At 42.4% G+C, this 26,616-nt stretch overlaps 1 protein-coding gene across 4 annotated transcripts in view; it reads left to right on the top strand.

Moving 5' to 3' along the window:
- Positions 1-26,616, top strand: part of LGR5 (leucine rich repeat containing G protein-coupled receptor 5) — a 137,894-nt gene that overhangs the window by 93,487 nt on the left and 17,791 nt on the right. For 3 of the 4 annotated variants that reach the window (XR_006819738.1, XM_046013452.1, XM_046013451.1), the window contains exons 5-14: positions 6,246-6,461; positions 8,460-8,531; positions 11,633-11,701; positions 13,033-13,104; positions 16,780-16,851; positions 17,001-17,069; positions 17,211-17,282; positions 20,685-20,750; positions 21,685-21,756; positions 26,135-26,206. Coding sequence is in view for 3 of the 4 variants with exons in the window: in XM_046013452.1 (XP_045869408.1) it covers positions 6,246-6,461; positions 8,460-8,531; positions 11,633-11,701; positions 13,033-13,104; positions 16,780-16,851; positions 17,001-17,069; positions 17,211-17,282; positions 20,685-20,750; positions 21,685-21,756; positions 26,135-26,206 (852 nt within the window). In the remaining variant the exon portion in view is untranslated. The remainder of the gene's footprint in view (positions 1-6,245; positions 6,462-8,459; positions 8,532-11,632; positions 11,702-13,032; positions 13,105-16,779; positions 16,852-17,000; positions 17,070-17,210; positions 17,283-20,684; positions 20,751-21,684; positions 21,757-26,134; positions 26,207-26,616) is intronic. The other variant, XM_046013450.1, reaches the window with a different exon arrangement.

The raw sequence follows: 26,616 nt of genomic DNA, 5'->3' as shown, positions 1-26,616 counted from the left end.
AATCCTGTTTATTGAAAGAATCCCCATAAACTGTATCATACCTGCAGCTGCAACATTCTTCACACCTTTGACTTTTTTTTCCCTCTAGTCATCTATGTTAATAATTGACATCAGTATAGTCATCTGAGATATGGAATTGGCCAAGATCTATGGCTTATCTTTTGACTAACGCTTTCTTCCTTGTAGTTAATGGCTTATCAAAGACATTCTCAAACAAAGATATAAGTCTGTGTGATACATTGGCAAGGTATCATATATGAGATATATGTAAAGGGCCTTTTTCTGGAAAAACAATAGCAAGAATGATCTCATAGCTTCTCTAATCCCTGCACTCATGCCACTTATAAATCAAAAATTCCTTTCAAGAGTATGGAAGAGATTGGCAAAATATTCCTTTTTAAAAGAGGAAACGTATAAAATTAAGCTTTTATATGTGAAGACATTATGGAAAAATCCTTAGAGAAAAGAAAGTGAGCTTTTTAAGTTTGCTTTTTGTGTATTTTGTTTCACCATTGCCTGACATAAAAGATTGATTTTTTTTTCTTGTTACCTTCTCAGTCTTCATCACATGGGACACACTGATATTGTAGAACTGCGGTCACAGTGAACATGTAGTTTTATTTTGTTTTTAGTTTACAGAATATCGGGTAACATTCAACCCAGCTCTTGCCCGGTCCCCATCTGCCCAGGATGGAACATGGAGTCACCACCGTAGGTTCCTTGTCTCCCCCTGTGGCCACAGCTGACAAGTCACGACAGTCTGTGGGACCCACTTATTTAGTAAACCTTGTGTCAAGCCTCCCTGTCCATCTCCGTGCTTCTTTCAGGCTCTCGTCTTTTCTCATCCTGCTGACTGCAGCTGCCCCCGTCACTTACTTTCCCACCAGTCCTCGTGCATGTTGCTATCAGAGAGATCTTTCTAGAGCACAGCTGTTATCTGGGTACCCAGTCAGGAGGTTGTACAACCCCCGCACCCCAGAGAAACAATTGGATGCAGATTTTGAAGATGATTTGGAGGAGAATGGGACATTACTCATAGGTAGATAACCCAAGAGATCTGAGCGCAATTATCCAGACTCTAGATGCTTACCTTGGATACTCAAAAGTACTAAAGCCTGTCAGGGTGACCTGGATGGCCCTGACAAGTTCCCAGTGGTGAGGAGAGACATCCCCAGGTCCATGAGGGACAGTCCCATTGGCCAAGCAGTTTGTGCAGTAGAATCCCTTTGGTAATTATGGAGTTCTCCAACCTCAAGCCCTCCCTCCAGAGAGGGAATTATGCCAACATATGCCCCAAAGTCATGACAGCACACTTTCTCATCATTGGTAGTCCTCTAGGTAACACTGCCCAGACTCCCACTTGATGAGAATTCTCTCCTTGCACCAAGTGATGTCATAGTTTTCCTCAACCATGTTAGCCTTTGGGGCCTTTTTGGGCCTTTTTGGACCTTTGTTGGCCTAACCCCCCAAATATGTGGCTGTTTCTTTTCTCTGTGATGGGATGCTTCCCAGGACTCTAATCAAAACATGCAAGGTAGCTACTGAACTTCCATATGAAGGATTTCAGTGTGTAGAAAATCAGCAGTCCTATCAGCCCATATGTCCCCCTGAAAAAATGTCAATCGCCATTAGAGAGATTTGAAATTGCCAAGCGTTAAGAAACTTCAGGAAAAATGAGAGAAACTTTTGTTGGGGAGGGGGAATAATATCACTTCCTAAATGTGAGGATTTTTCTCAAGTAATAACACCTATCACTTGTAGAGTGCTTTACTGTTTACAAAACACTTGCATATATGTTTTCTTGTTTAATTCCCATAGTAATTCTGTGACCTGTTACGATTCTGCTTTACAGATATGAAAACAGACCCTCAGAGAAATTAATCCGTGTGCCTCCAAATCTCAGAATGTGTCTTGATTTTTCTAATTCAGTGCACTTTCCAGTTACCCTATGCTCATGACGTAAGTGGTTGTAAGACATAGAAAGTAGGGTAAAGTCTGTATCTTCAGTTTGTTATAAATTACAAGTAACAGAAGGAATATAAGATGGGTGCCATGTCCCATATAGTAATTACTTTTCAGAACTCTTTTCAAGATCATAATTAAGAGGTTTTATTTGTCTAAAAGACGAGGGGGCCTCTCCCATTGTAAGTGCTTTATTTTGCTGCCGCTAACAGTGCGTAGGCTTTGTGCTACCTCTGTGACATTAAGGTTAGATACTTAAATGCCAAGATTACCGGAAGGAATTGTCTCTGAGAAGGTGCTCTCTATCCCATGTCACTGCTTCTCCTTTGCCTTTGGATTACGGACACGCACGCCCGCACACACATGTAGTTGTGATGCTGGAGGCTGAAAGGGTGACTTCTAGTCAGTCTGATTGCAGACACCTCTTGGTTATTCCCGTTGTGAGGGATGAAAGAAGTAGCATTTTTCAGAGCCGAAATTGACCGACAACTCGGTACTCCTTTTAACCAAGTTTTGACTCAGGCAATGTTTGAGTTTAACTCTTTTTTTTTTTTTTTTCCTAAATGGTTTTCATGGTCAAAAAAACAAAAATACAAACTGTTAACCAGCCTCAAGTAATAATAATGTAAAACCATGAAGGTGATTTATAGTTGGTTGTATTCATTCCTTTAATTGTAAAGCAAGTTTATAAAATAGAGAGGTATTACTCCCATTTTACAGGTGGGAAGTCTGACGTCTGTTGACTTGGCCATAGTCACACAGCTACTGTATACTGAGTATTGGACCTGAGATTTCTCATCCCAGATGTCTGCACTGATGCAGATTCTAAACTGCCTACACACACACACACACACACACACACGCACACCCTTACACCCTTTGTGACTTGGCATGGAAAAGAAATGATAACAAAGAAACCCTTAAAAAGTGGAGCCCTATAACCCAGTTATTTTTGTTGTTCCTGATAATATTCTAGACCCGCACTTTTCTGTGTTTTTGGTGTACTCTGTAGTGATGTTTTTCTTACACACCCCTACTTAAACATTGCGTTTTCCAAGCATATGAATAGAAAATGCCCAGCTGCCCCCAAGGACCGGATTGACATAATATGAGCTCTTTGTTTACTCACTGAATAGGCACAACTTGTCCCCTGCCAGCTGCTTTGTCCACAGTCTTAACCTTGTTCTGTGGGAACCACCTGTATGAGCGGCTGGGTGATTAACTCCATACTCCCGTGTTGCCTTCCGATCTTCTGTTAGGAATAAATCAGATAATGCCTCTGAGTGTGAACAATATACTGCTCTCTGAATTAGGTTTGGACCACTGATGCAGGTGGACATGGCCTGAAGGATACTGCATTTTAGAAGAAGTACGCTTTATTGGGAGCTTCTTAGATGAAGGAACTATTGAGGCAAAGACACATTTTAATGCTGCACTCAGGATACCCAAGTGTGGGGTTTGGGAGTATCAGGATAGGAAGCGATAGAACTGGGCTGAATTGCCCTGTCTTATTCATTTCATTTCAGACAGTGAATTGCCCTAAGATTACAGTGTGGAGAGCAAATTACATTCTTCTTTCCTGGGGGAAGAAAAGTGATTCCAAAATCATAAATCATAAATTACTTTTTTCATAAATTCATTTATCCTGAGAAATGGTTTATTAACATTGAAAACTGAGACCAAGGTCACTTCAAGACCCAGCAGTGACATCAGCGGGAACTTAAGTATAGAAGAAGACAAGCCTCCCACTCAGGGCTGAGAGAGCCTTTACTGTAAATCTACCCCAACATGTGTACCCAACTTAAGATGAGTCACCTTCAGGACTCTTAGAAGCCACTTGTTATTACAGAACCAACTGGCAATAATCAGACAATATGTCACCGAAAACAGGGAAGTTTGTATTATTTAAATAAAGTCTTCATTCTTTAATCAGTGCGGTCATTAAGGAGAGTTTACATACATACTTCACTTCCAGTCAGAGGAAAACCATCACCTCCTCACCCCTGATGAAGTTATACCTTATGGGAACCTGGCCAAGCATGTTGTCACCAGAACAAGGGGGAAGAGGCAGTCCTGAGTTTGCCTAAACATTTCCGGTTCTGTTTATTGATGAGACCTTTAGATATTTGGAATCTGTGTTTCTGCTGCCTACAATCATCATTGCCCTACTGGAATTTATTTTTTTAATTTTCTTTATCTTAACCAGAAAACTGTTTTTGTTTTTTTAATATTTTATTTATTTGTCAAAGAGAGAGAGCACACAAGCAGGGGGAGGGGCAAAAAGAGAGGGCGAGGCAGGCTCCCCGCTGAGCAAGGAGCTGGTGTGGACTTGATCCCAGGACCCTGAGATCATGACCTGAGCAGAAGTCAGAGACAACCCACTGAGCCACCCAGGCGCCTCTGACCTGGAAATTTAGTTGTGAGTGGGCTCTGACACCAAACTCTTAAAATTCATTCCAGGTGACCTTATCTCAGTTATTATCAAAACCTGGTCTGGGGCCGCGAAGGCATCACTTGTCTCCATTCAGTCAATAGAAACAGGAGCCAAGGAACAAGTGAAGTGACGTATTGTGACCAAAAGTGAGAAAGCTGCTTTCCAAAGAGATTAGCTTCCTGCCACAGAGAAGTCTATTTCTAAATTGTTTAAATTTGCTTGGAAAGGGATTATTGCATGGCCCGGTGCACTTCCTGGGCCTGTTTAGTCTTCAGTGCTTCCTAAAACATTTTTCAAGATCCACTCGTGATTTTCTAATCCTTCCTAATACATGGACGCTTAAAATGCGACTCTTCTTTCTTTTTTTAATCCTAGCTTTGAAAACGCAAACAAATGCCCGAGCCTTGAGAACTGATTGCAAAAGTGAGCGAGGGCCATTGGAAGTATAGCTGGGTGCTGGTGGTTCTGTCATTTATGCACCTTACCGAAAACTGCAGTTTCCACTAAGAAAATTTTGTTCCAGCATCCTCACTGCAGCTGCTGCTTCTGTTGGACAGGGGCGACATAAATGCATTGCGCTCCCTCTGCTGGCTCTGAAATTGCAACAGCTCATTACCCACACCTATATTTAGATGTATTTCCGCACCTAAAAAAAAAAGAAAAAAATATATATGTACATATACATACACACACACACACACACACACACACACACATATGGAGCAAACGCCAGGAACACTGCTGATTTTATTGTTCGTTTAAAATGTCAGGAGAAACAAATTATCTGCCCAATGCAAATGGTTGGATGAGCAAGAAAGCTGGCAATTTTTAGGCTTTCTATCAGCACTGGACTGAGAAAAGGGGAGGGGCTGCCTCTCCTCTCCCTGAGGTGGATCTCTATCAGCGGTTAAAAATGACTCAGTTCGGGGCGCCTGGGTGGCTCAGTGGGTTAAGCCGCTGCCTTCGGCTCAGGTCATGATCTCAGGTCCTGGGATCGAGTCCCGCATCGGGCTCTCTGCTCGGCGGGGAGCCTGCTTCCCTCTCTCTCTCTCAGCCTGCCTCTCTATCTACCTGTGATCTCTCTCTCAAATAAATAAATAAAATCTTTAAAAAAAAAAAATGACTCAGTTCCTTTCCAACACCAAGATCTTTTCCCAGAGCTCAGGGAGCCAGTTGGTAGAATAATAGGTTTTGTAGGTTCAGAACAGTCCAGAGAAAGCATGGGGGGGCGGGAGGGGGGGCCTGGGTGGCTCAGTCGGTTAAGCATCTGCCTTTGGCTCAGGTCATGATCTCAGGGTCCTGGGATGGAGCCCCGTGACTGATGCAGACCTCGGTGGGCGATGGGGGCTTTGCGGGGGATGACTGCTTGTCCCTCTCCCTCTGCCCCTCCCCGTGCTTGTGCTCTCTCTCTCCATCCCTCTCTCAAATAAATAAATAAATAAATAGAATCTTAAAAAAAAAAAAAAGGCAAAAGAAAGCAAAAGCATGTATTTGGATTGGGGTGAGGGGGAAGAGAAAGGGTGTCAGAGAGGAAAACTGAACATCATCACGCTGAGGCTTCAGACCTCCGGGGAGGTCTCTTCTGTGCATGGAGGAGTGTTACCCACAAGCGGAAGGGAATCATAGCTCCGTGGAATTTTAATGGCCAACTGGACCTAAGAAGCCATGGTTCAACTCACAAGGGAGGAAAACCTCCCAGGAGAGCAGAATGTTCCAGACGCCGGGGCATCCTGAGGGCCCTGAGCCCTGTTTCCTACCTGCTCATCAGTACACTGAGAGTTTTCCTGCAAGGCTGATCTTCTGCTGGGGCTTTGCCCCCTTTACCATCCTTGCTTGTTTGCTTCCCCAGGCGTCTGGATGCCAACCACATCAGCTACGTTCCCCCCAGCTGTTTCAGCGGCCTGCACTCCCTGAGGCACTTGTGGCTGGATGACAACGCCTTGACAGAAATCCCTGTCCAAGCCTTCAGAAGTTTATCAGCGCTGCAGGCCATGACCTTGGCCCTGAACAAAATACACCACATACCAGACTATGCCTTTGGAAACCTCTCCAGCTTGGTAGTTCTGTAAGTTTTATTGATTTTCTTTCTCTCTCTCTTTTTACACTTGCTACAAGTGCCGGCTCTTCAAGCCTTGAATGGGGACATTTTCAGAGAGGAAAAACCCCTGGGCTTCTCCCCCAAATGACTCACAAGTGTAGAATTCAGCTGAGTTCAGCAAGCATCTGCTAAGTGCCAAGCACTGAGAGGCACTCCAAGATTAACTATGACCTCTGTCTCAGGGAAGCCCACGTGTATTTTTCAGGCAATCGCCAGACTGTACAAAGTTAGTCCAGTGACTCAAATAAATAAATTTGGACAAAGTTAGTCCAGCGAATAAAAATTCCTTATTTCTGGTAATAATTTATAATTCAGGTCGAACTTAAATATGCTCTTCTTATTACTTAATAAATTTTTTTTTGAACCCCTACCGAGGGAGGAGATGTAAGGACAAACCATTGACTGGGACCTGTGCATTCGTGTGGCTTTTTTCCCAATGGGTCGGAGATTTCATTATTTGAAGTAAAACAAAATGATTCTCAAGAAATAGTTTGAAACATAATCGGTCTCCTTTAAGGCTGTAACTATGTGCCCCACGTGTATAATATAACAGTCAACCAAGGCGGATAAAGGAAGAGAGCCCCTGCTTGAAAGGCCGGAAGGTCGGTTTGCAGAGGAACTCTGAGGAAGGCTTCTGCTCTGTTGCTCCCTTTGCTCCAGGCCCTCCCACAGGCCCACCACTGCCTTCAGTTATTACAGTTTTCTTGATTTCCTGTCTCTCTCTCGTGTTACAGTTTATCTTCCTTGAGGGCTGGCCAACATCTTGTCCATCTTTTTAGTTTCCCCTCAATCCCCTTCCCCCCATGTGCCGCATGTACAAGATCGTCAATAAATGTCACCAAGATCTCCCATGAAACCAACATAGATTTATTAGAATAAACACCTTCATTGCAGTGCCTGGGTGGCTCCGTCGGTTGGGTGGCCAACTCTTGGTTTCAGCTCAGGTCGTGATCTCAGGGTTGTGGGATCAAGCCCCAGGCCCGGGTCGGCACTCAATGCTCTGTACAGAATCTGCTTGGGATTCTTTCCCCCACCCTTCTCCTTGCCCCTCTTCTCCTCCCCCATCACTCACGCTCATGCTCTCTCAAAAAAATTAATTAATTAATTAATTAAAATTTTTGAAAAAACACACAAAACTAGTCTAAAGAATAAGAAGTTTCGGGTGATGTTGACAAATTTCTATACTGACTCGCAGATACAAAGATGATGCCACTGACCCACCGGAAGCTGGGTGTATGCATTAATTTTTCCTCCACCTGAGGGAATGGATTGACAGAGATCCACCTGTTCGTCTTCACCCTCTTCTCCTTATGCTCATTTTCCAAAAATCCCTTGGGACTTGGTCCAGTTTTCAGTTATGTGCACAGCTGTTCCCATGGGCCCTGACTTAACTGACTTACCATTCAGCCAAAGATGATAATTATACACGTTAATACTATGTCAAGATAACTAATCTCCTGGGGCAGCCAAAAAAAATCTGATCACTCTTCTCTGTGGCTAAAATTGTTGTTGCCTGTCAACCTGTGGTCCTGCCCTGGGAATGGAGCCATTGTAAGCCAGCAGCTTTAATAGAAAATATGTGTAGTACACTAGGACCTTTCCTCCATCCTTCATTTGTCACTGATGGCCAGAATCTCTGCTTAACCCCCTACAGCCAAAAGCCATGTTAACAACCTGAATTTACTTTTATCAGTCACATTGCCTATATTATTATACACTCCCTGGTATCTCAAACCCTAAAAGTAAAACCGTCTCTGACTATTCAATTCTATAGTATAGGATCTATGGTAAGAATGGATGGGTCAGTTAGCCTTGGAAAAAAAAAAAGTTAAACAAAACATTTCTTATATACAATTAGTGCATTCTTTTCTCTAAGTTTCTTTGGATTTAAGCAATTAGAATGCTGTGCCTAAGTTTCCAGGAGCAGCGTGCCTTCATGACTGTGTCTGTAATGTTCTCCTGCAGGCATCTCCATAACAATAGAATTCACTCCCTGGGAAAGAAATGCTTTGATGGGCTCCACAGCCTAGAGACTTTGTGAGTTGACCTTTTATTTGTTTCCCTTTTTTCAGTGTTTTCATGAGTATTCTGAAGGAATCAAAATAGTCAAACTTGCTGTTTGGTTTGGTTAATTGCCTGAGCTTTAAACAGATATTTACAATGGCTTTATCTTAAACACACACACACACACACACACACACACAGCTAATAAAACTGAGATTTTATTTTAATCTAACAAGAGTGGTAAATTAGAATCATTATAAGCTAAATGAGATGTTCTCTACTGAGCAGCGACTGTTTGCTTAGGAATGTGTACTCTGGGTCAGGGATCAATTCTAATCTGTCACTCAGGCTCACTATTCATGAGTCTAGTCTGATGCCCTCCCCTCCTGCGCCCCCCCCCCCCCCCCCCCCCCCCCCCCCCCCCGCCCATTGAAAGGATAGGGACCAGGCAAATGCTTCACTCTCCAATCGGAGATGAACAGGTATCCCATTAGCAACAACAAAGTGATTCAAAAAACTAAAAAGTAATAATAATTACCATTTACTGGGTACATGTTTATCTAAATACTGGTCCATTCGGCATATGTGGTTTATTACTCCTATACCCATCCTATGAGAGCAACCATCAATGTCCCGCTGTAAGCCGTAGTTGGGTTGAAGTTATTTTACCAACATGAGTAGGATACCTGGGATTTGCTTCTTCTCTAGTTTGACTCTGAAATCCGTGTTTCCAGCATATGCGACTTCTAAAAAATGGGTCAAAAGCTCAGGTCTGGGGGCGCCTGGGTGGCTCAGTGGATTAAGCCGCTGCCTTCGGCTCAGGTCGTGGTCTCAGGGTCCTGGGATCGAGCCCCGCATCGGGCTCTCTGCTCCACAGGGAGCCTGCTTCCTCCTCTCTCTGTCTGCCTCTCTGCCTACTTGTGATCTCTCTCTCTCTCTGTCAAATAAATAAATAAAATCTTTAAAAAAAAAAATAAAAAAAAAAAAAAAAAAAAAAAAAAAAAAAAAAAAAAAAGCTCAGGTCTGAACTGGTACCTATAATAAAAATCGAGTCCAGCCTGCTGACTGCCTAGAGCCTTTCCCAGAGCCATGATGAGAAGAGCTCTCAAGTTCTCCGCACACCACCCCCAACCCCCGCCCCCACCCCATGACCAGGCCCCAGCCCTTTCAGGGGAGGAGCCGCTCTTCACTGCCCTGGATGAGTGAGAGGGGTAGACTGAGGGTGAGGTGACCGGCAGTGGGGGTCCTGAGTGTTCTGGAGGAGAGGTGCTGGTTCCTGCTGGGCCCCCCGAGCCCCCATATTTTAAATACTCAAGTACAATAAGCCACACAGGGCCACTGAATTTGCAGCGGGGTGGGGGGGGGGGTGCTCTGCAGAAGGAGAGACCAAATCTCCTATGGCCTTGGAGCTCCATTAGGCCTTTGCATCTGGAGCTTAGCATTTGTACTGTTTAGCTTCTGATCAGGTCTGGGTGTGAGGATTTCCTGACCGACTGTCCGTGGCTGGTGGCTCAAGTCAGTGAGTGCTCCCAGCTCTCCTTCCTGGGTTACTTAAGTCACTCTGTTTCCTCATAGAAGGGAGGCATCATACTTAGGAGGAGATGTCAAAGACGAATTTCTCCAGGCAGGACTTTGAAGTCAACTTAATGGCATAGGCAAAGCATTCTTATGAGGTGCTTGGAAGAATTAGAACTTCTCTCTTATCTACACAGGGCTGGGCTCGAGATCTTAGTAATGGAAAGCACCTTCCAGTCCTTTCCAACACAAGAGGAACAAAAAACAGTATTGGCTTTGAAGGGTATTTCCGCAAATAGTCTTTCTTTCTTTCTTTTTTTCCCACATCTGAGATGAGAACCCAGGATTTCATGGAAATACTGTAGAGTCAAAAGTTTCAGGGCAAATTCATGTGAGTCTTATTGTCCCCCAACCTTCCCTCACTTTGCCCAGGGCTACAGAGGATCAGTAAATTGGTTACTCCCAACCTCTTCCTTTCCCTCACTGGAAACCCAAGTAATTTATAAGGACCCAATCCTCTGTTTAATCAAAACAGAGCATCTGGAGAGATTTACAAACAGGAAGAAGATTTATGTCCACAAAAGACATGAGTTTCCTGCCTGCAGTATAGCTTAAGGATGGTCTGTGCCAGACAAGTAGGAATCTTGATTCATGTTTAACTCAGTCAAATTATCTCTCTTAAAATTAAAAAGCAATTCTTCTCCATAGAGGAAGATCTAACCACATCGGATTGCCTGACCAAAAAGGTTTTTCTGCGTCATCTGGGAAATCTGCCATTCCCTGAGATTAGGAGGCCATTACTTTTTCATGCAAAGTTGTAGCTATAAGGTGGAGTTAGTGTGAGTAATGGAATTGAAAAGCCATTTGTGTCATAACAGATAGAGAAATTAATGAGTTGAAATTGTTCGGCCATGCCATCTCTGGGCATGAAGGATAATGTAGAGCTTTGCCTCACAGACCGAGGAAAGCCTACTCCTGGTCTGAATCATAATTTGTGACCCTGAAGAAATTCTAGACCCGAGGCCCTTCCTGAGGGAACCCTGTACCACACACGCCTCTCCAGAAGCAGGCCGTCATCTTGGAGCTCAGGCTGGGAGAATCGCAGGCACACTGCAGGAGTCAGGGATAAAGCAACTCTCCAAGACCCCCTCTCAGGCGAGACTCTGAAGAGCAGGGGGAGACATCAGAGTGTGAAGGTGGGGACAAGAGAGGGGATGTGATTCAGGAGCCAAGAAGAACGCCGACTCGCCAGCCGACCACATGTTGAGCCAGGTTCAGATGAAGAGTTACATGGTCAAGCCACCAACAACCTAGCCAAGTGTCTCTCCTACTTGGACATTAACATGGCTCTGTGTCCCCCCTCCGTGTTTTTAAATACCTCAGTGCCATTGAGACTTGACTCTGACATTTCCCATAAGCAGTCTAATGACCAGGTTAACGCAGATACTGGTGGAATAATGGTGGTCAGCAAACCTAGAAATCTCTCTCCATGAAAAGAAGGAGGAAGAATTTTGATCGGTGATCCTGGCCCATTGGAATAGGATGTTAATTTTCTCTGTAAATATAATATATAGGAATTTTTAAATGAAAAACTGAAAATACTATTTACTTCTTTTCAGAGATTTAAATTATAATAATCTTGATGAATTCCCCACTGCCATCAGGACCCTCTCCAACCTCAAAGAACTGTAAGTATTTAGGACAAATTTAATAGAACTCTCTTCTTCGTGAAGTCACTTTAAAATATGTTTGACTATTGTACATGGTACAACCGCCTGGAAAATTTTAAAAGTTTGTATAAATAATGGCTAAATATATTTTAATTTATTCTGTCACCAACAAACATTAGATAATCTTTTTTAAATTTAGAATGGATTTCTCTAAAATATGTATATTTTAAAACATTTTCATAGTTCTCTGAATCATACTCCTTTCCTAAGCTATATTCCCCCCAACATCTACACACTTCATACATTTATAGAGAATTGTCACAGAATTCCTTTACTTGCTGAGCATTTTGAAGAACAAACTTTCCTAGGTTGTGTAAGTCTAGGACTAGAGAAATAAAATGCATGTGCCTCGTACCGTGCTAGATGTTTTCATGCACATCATTTCTTATTCTTTAAATACTTTGTGCATCATATTTAATTTTTTAAAACCCACAATTGTACTAAAGTAAAGCTGACTTCCAGCTCTTGGGTTGCATCCATTGTCTTTTATATACTATAATTCAATTAGCTTTTCTTTGTACCTAAAAATATGAATGACGTATGTAAGAAGTGTTCCAAGAATCGGAAAGGAAAATAAACATAGAGCCAGGAGAAATGAGACACACACAGCTAAAGAAGGTTGACAACAGGGCTTGTTTGGAAGCAAAAGACCTGAGGAGGGTTCTCCCTCAGGAGCCCCCACATGTGGCTTAGCTGGGAAATCCTCACGGTCTATGGTCCGGCAGAGCTAAGGCGCTTCATCCAGCTGCCGACCCACATGGGACCCATTCTGCCACTCAGACAATGTTAGCACCGGCAGAGGGGGATCAGTTTATTATTACAGATTCACTGAGTACCTTCCTTCAGCTCAGGCAATCTTGTCCTCCTAAGGGGATTACGTAAATCTCTCCTTTACAGCAGCTTAAGTCAATTTTCTCTTCTCCTCGCTTCAAATGGGGTCAGGAGGAGTGACCATAATCCTCTCTCCAAAGATGGTTTCCTCTGTGTCCAGATGTTATACAGTGGTGTTCTATTGGATATTAACAGATGGATTTTTTTTTATAACATCAGATTGTAAGCTTCCGTAAAGCACGACTGTTATTTTTCCATTTCTTTACTCCTCTTTCAAGAGGCCAGCTTATGATTTCTTTTTCTCCTAGAGAGCACGTGAGCTTCAAAAACGCATAGAGGAATTTAATCTTACCCTCTAGCTATCAAAGATGTTGATCACTGCCACAGGAGGGGAGTACTACTACATAATGTTACCCTATAGGTTATTTTCCTTTAAAAACGTTTCCCTCTCTTTCTAGAGGATTTCACAGCAACAATATCAAGTCAATACCTGAGAAAGCATTTGTAGGCAATCCTTCCCTTATTACAATGTAAGTGGCCATAGTTCTTTTTGATTTTTCCATCCTGAGATACAATATGTATTGCACTTTTAAATATAATAAAATGAATGCCCTGTAGATTCCCAAGTTTTGTCTTTGTCAATTTAAGATTCTTTACAGAGAATCATATATGGAGATGTTTTGCCAGCTTTCAGCTGAATGCTGAAATGACATAAAAGATTCTTTTTTTTCTAGAACCTACAGGTGTGCATTGCCTCATGCTTCATATCTTCAGAGACCTTGTCTCACTTCACAGTACTCTTGTGACATACTTTTGCCTATCTCTATTTTCTAAGGAATAAAACTGATTTTTTAGAGAATCATTGTCAAAGTCACAGTCACTCAGAACTTGAACCCAGGTATACTAGAAATAGAAATTATTTTTTTTTTTTAAGATTTATTTATTTCAGTGAGAGAGAGAGAGAGAGCATGTACGCAGGGGTGGATGGGCAAAGGAAGAGAGAGAAGGGAACTCGGGCAGACTCCGCACTGAGTGCAGAGCCTGATGCAGGGCTTGATCTCAAGACCCTGCGATCAGGACCTGAGCTGATTCTAAGAGTCAGACGCTGAACCGACTGCACCACCCAGGTGCCCCTATAAATTATTATAATCAAATAGGAGTCCTTTACAGCAATCAACTCCATTGATGGTGGGCGATTGGGGGGTTTACCGTTTTATGTGAGGTTTCTGTATCTGTTTGTTATCAAGCCCAAGCATTGAGTCACATTTACATAATTACAAGCTCAGTTGTAATTCTAGAAAGATGCTTGTATTCTAAAAAGATGTATGTGAGGGTTTATATACCCTAAAAGCGCACAATAGAGTTACAACTAAGGCATATAATTAATGAGTTATATGTCTCACATTTAGCACAAACAGAAAATCAATCCCATGGAGATGCACAGGAAGATGAAAACAGGTGTTAGGATGGTTCTTCGATAAAAGACCTGGCAGACTGGGAGAACAGTACTGGCCTGGGGTCTTGCAGGAGGGGTCTGGAATCTGCAGGAGAGTAAGGACAACTGTTAAACTTGACCCTGGGGGCGTTTCTTGGCAGATATTCATCCTGTGCCAACTTGATTAAGAGGCTTTCTGGAACCATGTAGTAGTATCACAAATGAGCTGGAATCCCAATCAGCCCTGACAACTGAAAAAAAAAAAAATACCATTCATCCTTTCTGAAATAGATTGACAGTATGTTGGCAAACTAAGGGTTTTAAAGTTTATTGCCAATAAACATTAGGCCTCATTAGAGAGTATTTACATACTAAAAGTTAGCAAATTGCTTTGCCTTTGCTTCTTTTTCCTTAGAGCCACAAGACTGGGGTTGGTTTTGTTTTCTTTTTTTTTTTTTTTAATCACTCTTTTGATATGCTAATACCACTTGAGAAAGGACTAACAGCCCCCAAAATTTATTGGTGCTTCTATCCAGTATTTTATTGCTATTCACTATTTGCTCCCTGAAACTCTCCTCTTCTTGCTTCTGCCTGTCAGTCACTGCCACCCCCTGACAGATCCCCAGTTCCCAGCTTCTGTGAATGCTTCCCCTGTCCCACTGGCCACCCAGCCTCCATTTCTCCCTCTGTGGTCCCCATCCTAGTAACTGCTTCTCAAGCCCACTGCCACCAGCCTCTGCTAGCCACTGCCTCAGCATTCCTGCCAAAGGAAGCCTCATCCCCTGCCTCCCCCCGTCACTGGAGGATGGAGGCAGAACATCCAACTCGTCAACATCCTGCTGTGGAACATACAGAGATGCAGGGTTGCCTCTCACCTCATCTCCTGACAGTTTTCCATAGCTCTCCTCGGTCACCTGATGCCATAAACCAGATTGACTAAGCTGTATTCATAGAACAAAACTTTGTATTGCCTTTGCTCCTACAAGTCCATCTTTCACGATGCTTATTGAAATTCTGTCTCCCAGGGCCCGTTTCCAATGACATGACATGAAGTTTTTCTTGATCTCACAAGAAAACTCCTTCCTGAGAGCCCTGTAACTCTTTATTTGTGAAACTTACATACACAGGCATGGGCATTCCTATCTTCCCAGTGTACATATGTACATATATGTATGTGAACACATTACATATATATATATATATATATATATATATATATATATATACAAGCATATGACATAGATAAGGGACAGTGTGATATTATGATAAAAACTCCATTTTTTAATCATAAGACCTATATTCTAGCTTTAGCTCTTTCTCTTATCAATGTTCTAATCCAAGGGAAGAGGACAGGAGGACAGAAGGGGACTTAGGTTTGTTGGGAGATGGATCTAATCCAGGTCCCAGCCAGATGTTACACAAGCATGAGCTCTTTTAATTTGTACATGAAACCTACAACTCAGATTTATTATCCCAGTTTAACAAATTAGAAAAGTACAGCTCTGGGAGGTACTGAATTTACCAAAGTATCAGAGCCTTACTTTCCTCCCCAAAAATGAGATAAATGTATCTAAGTATCTGTGCTGTGGATAATTTAAAATTTAAAAGCTGTGGAGCTTTTCAAGTTGTTGAGTGGATCCATTGAGCTGCTTACGTGAAAGAGCTTTATCAACTAGAAAGTCTTGGGCTGTTACTTGTTCTATCCCAATTGAGTCCAAGCTTCTTTAGGGTGGGAACATTGTATCCATCTCCCTCAAACTCCCAGAATCTAGCATAATGTCAGGCATGTAGGAGATCGTAATGATGGCTTCCTTAATGACTCAGTCTATGAATTCCCACAGTACCTAGTCTCATACTTTGAGTGCAGGAACACCAATAAATATTTGTTGAATTTCAGTGAACCGGGATGTCTTCTCCACTAAGAGCTATTTGTAGGGCTTCATTGACCAGACAGTTCAGATACCATTCCATTGAAAACCTCTATAAAACAAAATATTTAAGTTCTAATAATGCCTCATCATTTAAAGCAGTATTTGACTTTTTTAAGAAATCTAATGTTACCAAAAAAGCAGAATAGCAAATTTCCTCTCAAATAATTGGAAGAGTCCTTCATGTATGTTATGATAAGATTTGACACAAAGATCTAACCTTCATGTGTACCTGTAGAACTTCATCTTTCTTTATTTATTTAATGATGCAATTGCCAGGACCTTGAATTACCTTTTTGCCACTTGATGGATATGCCACAGATGTTGGAGGCAGAGGAAGCTTTTTGGGTATACCTACAATCTGTTCACTTGCTTTTCTCCTTAGTGTCTGTCACTTATATCTGCCTAGCATCAAAAAATTTTTCATTTGTATATAGTATGGATTTCTTACCGGAAGTCTCCTCCTGGGGCACCTGGGTGGCTCAGTTGGTTAGGCGTCTGCCTTTGGCTCAGGTCAGGATCCCACGGTCCTGGGATGAAGTCCCATGTTGGGATCCTTGCTCAGTGAGGAGCCTGCTTCTCCCTCTGCCTGCCATCCCTCCACCCCCACTCTCTCTCTCTCTCTCTCTCTCTCTCACAAAAAAATAAATAAAATCTTTTTTTAAAAAAAGTCTCCTCAGGAGTCAAAACATTTCTTTTGTGTTTTACCAAGTAATCGGGAATGTTATACAATATAGTACAATCAAGATTACATACATTTAATATATTTGTTAGAATTTTGAACAGTATTTATTTGTCCTTGAACTTTTATACTAAGACATTGGTGTTTGGATTTTTTTCAGACATTTCTATGACAACCCCATCCAGCTTGTTGGAAGATCTGCTTTTCAACATTTACCTGAACTAAGGACGCTGTAGGTTTTTCTCTTACAGATCCCTTTCCCCTTGCAGGGGTACTATAAAAACCAAATGAATGTTTTAAGTTACAGTGCTTTGAAAATGGCACTAAAATGACCCTTTCTGGAATCTTCTTCCAGTAGTACTCATGTACCCCTCCTTCTAGGACTCTGAATGGTGCCTCACAAATAACTGTATTTCCTGATTTAACTGGAACTGCGAGCCTGGAGAGTCTGTAAGTACTTGAATAGGCTCTTGATTTTGCCCAGAACAGGCACTGCCCTTGAAGCCTGACCAATCTTAAAGCCAGTGAATAAAAATATGTCACTGTATGATGCCTGAATAAAAGAATTTTGTCTGGTTTGTATTTCAACAGGACTTTAACTGGAGCCCAGATCTCATCTCTTCCTCAAACCGCCTGTGATCAGTTACCTAATCTGCAAGTGCTGTGCGTATCAGGAAGGCAGTGACGTTGTGTAAACAGGCAACTTCCATTTAGGAGCGAAATGGCAGGCATTCTTTCAATAATCCTTGAAAAGGGGAGAAAGTTTTTTCCTTGTAGGGCTACAAAAGGTCGGTGCTCCCTCGCCCCCGTGGGCCGGGGAAGTGGCTCTCTGATGTGACCCTGGTAATGGTGGCGGCGCACCCTTTGTTCCCAAGGTCCAATCAGTCTCCCGTTAGAGTTTCAACTGGCACACGTTTCCTGTCAGAAAAGGGATCTGAACAAGCCTAGATAACTTCGTTTCCCCCCTCAAGGCTTTGCAGAGCAGAAAAAAATTACGTAATGAATCAAAAACCCAATATGGATGCCAAAATAAAAAATTAAGTTATCAGACCCATACAGATCTTGACAAAGGTGACCCTTCTTCTGGTATAGTTGGTGGGTGCCATGTTGTAATGTTTCCAACTAGTGGTTAAAATGCTTGCATATGTGAATTCTAGTGACTTGGAGCTTTTTTTTTCCTCTGCCTTTCCCTTTCTGAAAAGTAGTTTATAGGGATTTGAAGGGCAGAGCCTCGTTTTGACCTTCCATTTGCAGCATGCTCCCTCAACTCCCAACCCTAGTATCGTCCTCTCATGCATTGTGGAAACTTAATGAATGAACCCTTAGTCTCCGGCCATGGCTCCGGTTCCCCTTCTCTCATGGGAGACATCTGTGTCAGTTGTCTGTCTGTGTCAGCCTATAATTTCACCACAGGCTTCACCTCATAGCAGAACTACAAGCAGCACTACAAATGTTAAGTGGAAGGATGGGAATGTCTGCCACAATGATTCCGCTTCCTCCCATCCCCAGCGCCCTGGTCACTTCAGACTTCAGTTGTTCAGTATATGGGGTTGTACGAACACCCCGTGACAGCCTTGGAGTCAATCATTCATGCGTAGAGGGGGGGAATATGGAGTAAGTCTCTTCTTCACTCCACATCGCCCTCTGAGGTGTGGATACAGATGAGAAAACTGAGAATTAGGGAAGTGAAGTACATTTGTCGAAATCACACTGCAAGAAAGTAGCAGAGTCCAAATTCAAATACAGGCAGTAACCGTGAGAAAGTACGTGTATACCAGGCAGTGGCAATCTTGAGCGCCATCTTAGAATTCCACCTACCATGCCCAGGTGTAATTATCTTCATTCTTCGAGGAAACTGGCTTGATGACATGACTAGGATTTCACATGCTGTAATCAGTACATAAGAAGCCAGTATTTAAACTGCATCTGTCTCCAATATGTGACATGGAAAATGGTAAACCAGCCAGAGCTAGAACTGCATAAATGGAGGCTGACTGGCAAATTGGTTAAGAGCAAAGGCTCTGGGGGTCTGTGTTTCTGGTTCAAATCCAGTCTCCCTATATACCAGCAAGGTACCTTGAGCAAGTTATTTATCCCCTCTGAGGCTCCATCTCCCAATCTATAAAATAGAGATACAGCCACTTCCTCCAGAGGATCGTCATGAGGATTAAGTGAGTTACTACATGTCAAATGCTTATACAAGCACCTGGAACACTGTAAACTCTCAGGCGGTGTTAGCTCTTATCAACTTCTTTCTCACTTCCCTTGGACCATTATTCTTTCTTCAAGCTCTTCTTTTCTCCATTTGAAACTTGAAAGGTCTGAAAGAACACAGATACATTAACCACAGGAGCTTGTCAGTTTCAAAGCCCTTCAACCTCTAACTTCGATTTGTTCTTCACGACACCCTGCCAGTTCAGCAGAATGAGTATCTTCTCCTTTAAGGAGAGAACTGAAAAAAGGCATAATGTTTGGCCAGCGTATCAACCAAGATGAAGAATCAGTTGAAGTTGAGAGTAGAACTTGGAGTGCCAAGCTCTACTACGATCTACTTCATGTTCGGATGCAGAGATCTGTGAGCTCCCCACCCCCCCTTTGACTGAATCATCCACGGAGTGCCTGTTACATGGGGAAACTTCACTGTTGAAATTGTGCCCCAGGTTCTTCATCTCCATGGGAATTACTGGACTGTGTGTGTCTCTCCCCACTAAGTAGCTGGTGATCTGAAGAGAATTATTGCACACTGTATGGTGATAATCAGTGTCTTCCTCATAAGGTGACCACAAGCATTCAATGAAATAATTTAGGGAAAGCTGTAAACATGGTATCTGTATTTAAGAAGTGCTTGATGAATGTTAGCCATGAAAATCACTAGGGAGAAAGTAGGCACAAGTGACCCTGTGTCTTTGTGTCGAAGGTGTTCTGTATCTTCTACTAAGAGGTGCACAGAAGGATTTGTCCCCTTGCAGTCTGTGAGAACAAGTGAACCAAATTCTTATCAGCTGTGACGATATGTATGTCCATTTTCTCACATTCACTCTTTTTAAAAAATTTACGCCATTTTGTTGACCAGCTATATTTGTGCCCAGGTGTTTCTGCCCAAACCAGTATGGTTTGGGGTTTTTTCATTTTTGGTTTGGTTTGGTTTGGTTTAGTCTTTCAAACCTCTAGTATAAACTACAAATTTGTGTTTACAAACACCTTCATCTGCATTATGTATGTGTAGTAAATGAACTGTCTTTCTGTATAAATTCCATTCATTCAAAAAATGTAGAATGGAGTGCTCAATGACAAGAACAAAATAATTTAAAAGCCTCTTAGAAAACAGTATGGATTTTCCAGTTGCATAGTAGCGATCTGGTTTTAAGAATTAGAATCAGGCATGAAAGTGTGTTGTTAGTTGATTAGCTGATAACTTTTTAAACATGAGACAAGATTTTTTTTTAAGTATCTATGTTACTTTATCTACCAGCTTTCTTTTTTTAAGCTTTCTGCAAATTACCATGGCTTGTTTTAGATTAGTTATATTATACTATAAATATATCCAGATGTTTTTGTTATTCTGTAATTTGTTGAGTTTTGGCTGAAGACTTTCTTAGATTTTTTTTTCCCCCTTGCAGTGATTGATTTCAAAGTTAGTGCTATGTTTTGAGTTGTTGTTGTTTTTTTTTTTTTTAGTTGATTAGAAAAGAACCAACAATGATTCTCTTAGCTGTAGAGATATAGCAGCTCTTAGAGAGGCACAATTATTTAATTTCATTTGTACTCATTTCAGTAAGATAATAGCTAGGACATTGTAGATCATCACTAACAAAATATAAATAAATTCACTAAGTAAATTATTTAAATCAATTAAAGAAGTACAACAGCTACATTTCAGTAAATGTTTGGATCTATGCTTAATCCAATAATGCCTGTGACTACCTGCTCCATGTCAGGGCTGGGGAAACATTCAGAGTCTGCCTTTGGGAGATATATCATCTTGGAGGGGAAAGGAGAGCAAAGCATGTTTCCTCAGGATTAATATGTAACAGATTTTTCCCTTTTGTACCTTCTGTTTTCCAGAGATCTATCTTACAACCTGCTGGAAGATTTACCCAGTTTTTCAGTCTGCCAAAAGCTTCAGAAAATGTATGTCTATCAGAGTCTCTAAGTCACTTAACAAAAAGCAAGAGCCAAAACTCACATTTCCAGGGGTCACTGGTTTGCTTGCCCCCGTGGTTCACTGGGGAGACATTTGGTGCTTTCCCTTCTCATACACACAAAGTGTGACTGTGTAGGATGGCTATTGAGCTGGAAAACATAGATAATATTATTTTACCAGGCACTGTAATGCCACTAAAGCATTTATTGTGCTTTTTCCACCCCAAACTTGGTGTTGTAATAGAACTTCAGTGCTATTGGAGCTTTGGGATTTTTCTAAACTTACATATCCAATGAGGGGTGTTACTTGTAAATATGGGAGGGACTTTGTCGGGTGTTTGTTTCACAGCAGCCATCCTTAGAGGAGGTGCCATGTTCTTCATATTCGAGATGCCGTTGATGACACTTAGGCAGGAAACATTTGAACATTCCTTTCTTAAAATTGCCTCCACAAAACATGAGTCTTACTGCTTTAAAGTCATACTTTGGTTTTGATCAAAACGATATTAACCATCTATTTTTTCCCACTTCGTTTTTCTTTGAATGCCTTTGGGCGATTAAGAGAGAAAAAGAAAGGCAAATCTGTTTTTAAAAGGTAAGGATTTGACACTCTTGAACACCTCAAAGAATTCTAGAAGGGCTCGGAAGGCAGAGCCAGGTGACTGAACGAGGCTGGCATTCGGAATACAGTCTTACGCCCACCCAGAGGAACTTGTTGCTTCAAAAGAGAGGCAACACTCCAGTATATAAATTGGAATGTTCTTCTTTAAGCAAAACAAAAAATTTTTCATCAGTCACTTGGTAGTCACACTTCATGTGTTCCTTTGATTGAGGGCAGGTAATCCCTCTGTACAAGATCTCTGAAGACTAATCTTTGAAACCAGTGACTTTGAAATCAATCTTTGGAACTCTGTCGTTTCAGAGACCTGCGACATAATGAAATCTATGAAATTAAAGTTGACACTTTCCAGCAGTTGCTTAGCCTCCGAACTCTGTGAGTACTGCCTCCCAGTGCCTTCCCCCTCACAGAGCACTCTCTTCCTAGTATTTTCTTTCCGCTGTATATGGGTACTGTTGGACCTGTGTGCCTGTTTTTGCTGTAAAAAGGCAAATCTCTTGCTCATGGTGATTTTCGGGAATATATTCAAAAGTAGTAAATTTGCCATCTGCTCTCTGACATGGAACTTGGATAAAGAAGGAGGCCAAGCTGTTGACTTGCCTATGACACATGTTTTCTGTCAGCAGCCTGGAATGGGTAGGGATTGTTTTCCACACAGAAATGGGAAGACTGCACAATTCTTCCTGCCTGTTCATTTTTCCTGGGTCAACAGTTCTCAGTCTGTGTCTCAGAGTGCTTATGAATCCTCTGGGGGCCACTGTAAAGAAGGCTGGCTTCAGGTCCTCACGGGCTTCATGAGTTAGATCTCTGAGTTGGGTCCTAACGATCGCCATTTTAACAAGTACACTAAGGTTTGAGCACAGATGCCCTGGAAAAGGCTTCTGTCAGATCAGATGACTAAGAATTGTAAATATGGTATCTAGTTCCATTTTATGAGTGAAAACACCATATACCAGCTGTAAATTTAAAAAAAAAAAACTTGATAACAGATTGTTTTCTGTGACAGATCTTTTTCATCTTGAAACCAAATTTCAATGTAATTTTGATGAATAATGACAGTATGTAGTGCTTAAACTCTGGTATATGTTGTTAAATACTCCTTTTTCCCTAAAGTTTTTCTTTTCTTTCTTTTTTTTTTAAGATTAATTTATTTATTTGAGAGACAGAGGGGTGGGAGGGGCAGAGGGAGAGGGAGAAAGAATGTCAAGCAGACTCCGCACTGAGCGTAGAGCCCGGGGTAGGGCTCAGTGTCATGACCCTGAGATCATGACCTGAGCCAGAATCAAGCATTGGCGCCTAACTGACTGAGCCACACCCTAAAGTTTTTCTTAATACTTAAGAGACTATATCCTAGTAAAATAATACTACTCTTCAAAACATTTTAAATTCACCCTTAAGAATCATCTCCTCCTAAAAATTTACCTTGAAAACTATCTTGTTCTGAATTTAAATATATTGCCCTTTCCTTATTTTTGGTATCAGTTGTGAAGTTCTTCTACTTTTTTTAGTAAATGTAAAACAAAAATACATTACTTAACTTCATTACCCTGACTTTTTCACCCTGTTGGAGTTCTGGCTGTTTCCAAAAGTCAGTTTCCCTGTAAAAGGCTGATACGGTTGATAACACTCTATTATGTCATTGAAATTTGCTAATAGAGTAGAACTTAAATGTTCTCACCAAAAATATCTATATATTTTTTTCATATACACACAAAATGAAAGGCTGACCTCTAACAACACCGGAAGAATGAGACACAGACCCAGAAGGCTCCATGTCTGAGTCTCCCTGAATTCCTCCTGCCCCTTAGACTTCATGTCTGTCACCCACCAAACTCTGCCACGTCCAGTTCATCCACTCTTCTGCCACAGGCCCGCGGAGTGACTCCCGTGGATCGCCACCATCATCGTCCTAACCAGCCTTTCCACCATCTGTCTCCACCCACTCATCCATTCTCGGAAGAGAATCTTTCTGAAACAGAAACCTAATCATGGTGCTTCCCTGCTTCAAGAATCTCGTTAGTCTATTGTCTTCAAGGTTGAGACTAGACTTCCCAGCACAGAGCTTCAAAATCTGACTCCAGCCTCATAGTACAACCTCCTGACTCTCGCCTACACATTCCTAGGCCTCTGACACGTGGTGGCTAGTTCCTGTGTTCTCGCTGCCCATCGGGTTCCTCCCCACTCTCGACTTCCCCCTACCTGAGCCCTTCTAAGAACAAGATCTCCTTCCATAAGCCCATGACACTCCGATGCATTTTGCACACTCCCTGCCACAGGACTCAACCCTCGGCACTGCCATGCGTAGACTGTGCCCTACCCAAAAATGACAAGAACTTTTTTATCATCCCACCCCCGAGGGTCTAGTGCAGCGTTATTAAGAATCTCGTTATTAAGAATTTCAAACATGTTTTGAGCAAAAGATAAGGACTCTGATGTCAGTCAGCTCGAGTTCGAATCCCAGCTCCTAAGATAATTCTGTGACTTGAAGCAAGTCCCTTACTGCTCTGAGCGTCACTCCTCACCAGTAAAATGGGGCTAATGACAACACCCACCTCTTAGAGTTGTGCTGACGGTTATGAGAGCAAGCAAGGCGTGCGTAGGCAGAAACCAACCATGTGGCCAAGGCTGAGGCTACAGAGACACAGAGAAGGGAGGCTGCAGTTGAGAAAGTGTGCAGCTGCCACCAGAGACAAGATTCCCAAGCAGAGAAGGAGGACCAGTGCCCAAGTTCTCTCTCCTGGGCTTCCACTGGGAATCCAGCTGCGACCAGTAGGGAGCCACCTGCAGGGTCAGTCCCAGGCACAGAACAGGGCTGGAGAGCGGAAATGACTCCTTGGGGGCTGCTGGAGGATTCCAGCACACAGGTGTACAAACAGGAGAGGAATTACAGTCCTTTAAACATACAAATTCTCCCATATTTACTCGAAAACCCGCCGAAGTGCTATAGGGACCCATGACCGTACTCGGCCTGCATTTCTGATATTCTGCTCTGTGAGGCTCACTGGGGGGTACCCATGTTCCAGCTAAAGCCACCAGAGACTTAGACAGGTGGTAGGACCTGCTCCCCTCGAGGGACAGAGACGTTAGGAGCAGCTCAGGAGGAGACAGCCTCCTCACTCAATTTACCGAATCCACATTTGGAGCTTCCCCACTCCTTCCCTGCCATTTCCTCCCCTTGTTAGCCAAAACTGTTTTCTGTTCTGGGATCCGTGAGGGATCAACATAAAAAGCCTTCAGTTTCATCCAACATAGGGAGCCTTTCAAATGAGAATATAAATATTCTGTGAAGACCATTTATCCAAGGTAACTCAGGAGGCCCAGTATCTTAAATAAATCACTCATCTGTGGTAGAGAAAAGGTGACCCACATCCCTTTCAATTTTCTCAGTTGTCTACACTTTCATTACATTTATTAGTCAGGCATTCTGAAAGGATAAGTTTTAAGTTCATTGTTCTTTTTGTGAAATGTGAAAGTTCTTATTCCTGCTGAACATTCTACATTTCATTGTGTGTGTGTGTGTTGAGTGAATTTTATTTCTTCATAGATTGCAGGTTTTCTTTGTTATTAAAGGATTTTATTTTTGACACATTAGCCCCTTTTTTATTTATTTTGCAGTTAAGAATTTAAGTGTGCATCTCCTTTACTGGGGACGTTTTTAAAATATTTCTCAGTGTTTGTCTTGCGGCCTGACCTACCCGACAATGTACAGAAAGCATTGCTGGGGCGCCTGGGTGGCTCAGTGGGTTAAGCCACTGCCTTCGGCTCAGGTCATGATCTCAGGGTCCTGGGATCGAGCCCCGCATCAGGCTCTCTGCTCGGCAGGGAGCCTGCTTCTCTTCCTCTCTCTCTGCTTGCCTCTCTCTCTACTCGTGATCTCTCTCTGTCAAATAAATAAATAAAATCTTTAAACGAAAGAAAGAAAGCATTGCTGAGTTTCATTACATGTCCAGGACATTTTATCCACTTCCAATTGGTCAGAGGAAGACCCTCGGAAGCCCTGTGTCTTACTCCTCCTCCACCTCTGCTCATCTCAGAAATGCCCCCATAAAATTTCACTGCCATAGGGGCGCCTGGGTGGCTCAGCGGGTTAAAGCCTCTGCCTTCGGCTCAGGTCATGATCCCAGAGTCCTGGGATCGAGCCCCGCATCGGGCTCTCTGCTTGGCTGGGAGCCTGCTTCCTCCTCTCTCTCTCTCTCTGCCTGCCTCTCTGCCTACTTGTGATCTCTGTCTGTCAAATAAATAAATCTTTAAAAAAAAAATTTTTTTCACTGCCATGGGGGCACCTGGGTGGCTCAGTGGGTTAAGCCTCTGCCTTCAGCTCAGGTCATGATCTCAGGGTCCTGGGATCGAGCCCCACATCAAGCTCTCTGCTCAGCGGGGAGCCTGCTTCCTCCTCTCTCTCTGCCTGCCTCTCTGCTTACTCGTGATCTCTCTCTGTCAAATAAATAAATCTTTAAAAAAAAAAATTTCACTGCCATATTTCAGTCAGCATTTTAGCAGAGAGTAAAATCTAAAATATCCACTCGCATGATTTTTCCTTGATTGATTTAAAACAATTTTGATTTAAAGTTCCCTCTTCAGTCACTTTATACTACTAATACTTTTACCTGAAAGCTGATTTGATAAGCTTATTGCTATGTCCTGAATGGAAGTTAAGTTTTGGCAGAAGAATGAATACATGTGGTAAAACTTCACACAATCTTTTTTTTAATACATAATCCTCTCACTTGCCTCATTATTTTTTTTTAAATAGGAATTTAGCCTGGAACAAAATTGCCATCATTCATCCCAATGCGTTTTCCACTTTGCCATCTCTAAGAAAGCTGTGAGTATTTTCGTGACTTGTTTAGGGCATATTTTAAATAAGTGGGGCCACCTAAATTCATCAAAAATGTTGGTTTTGCCGAAGAGGCCGTGTGCACGGATTGCCCGGCCATTAGTGCTCTGGACATTGGAGCTGAGTCAGACCAGAGAGGAGCCCCCCCACCCCACCCTTCCATGGCCAGAGGGGGCGGTGGGCGGGTGCTGACATATGTAATCGAAGATCTGGGTGACAGCTGGTTCTGGTTATTGAGGTGAAATTTTCCATTTTCGCTCAGCAATCAGGTGGGGGTAGAATAAGATGTCATTTCAGTTCCAAAGCGTTTTCATTTCATATTTGCCATCGAGAGAAAACTTTTCTGTCCTGTCCCCCACCCCCATGCCACCTCCCTTCTGCTTCTTACACCTTTCTCT

Source organism: Meles meles, chromosome 7, assembly GCF_922984935.1.
Source record: "Meles meles chromosome 7, mMelMel3.1 paternal haplotype, whole genome shotgun sequence".
Lineage (NCBI taxonomy): Eukaryota > Metazoa > Chordata > Mammalia > Carnivora > Mustelidae > Meles > Meles meles.
The sequence above is the reverse complement of the archived record's forward strand: the minus strand, read 5'-3'. Positions and strand labels throughout refer to the sequence as shown.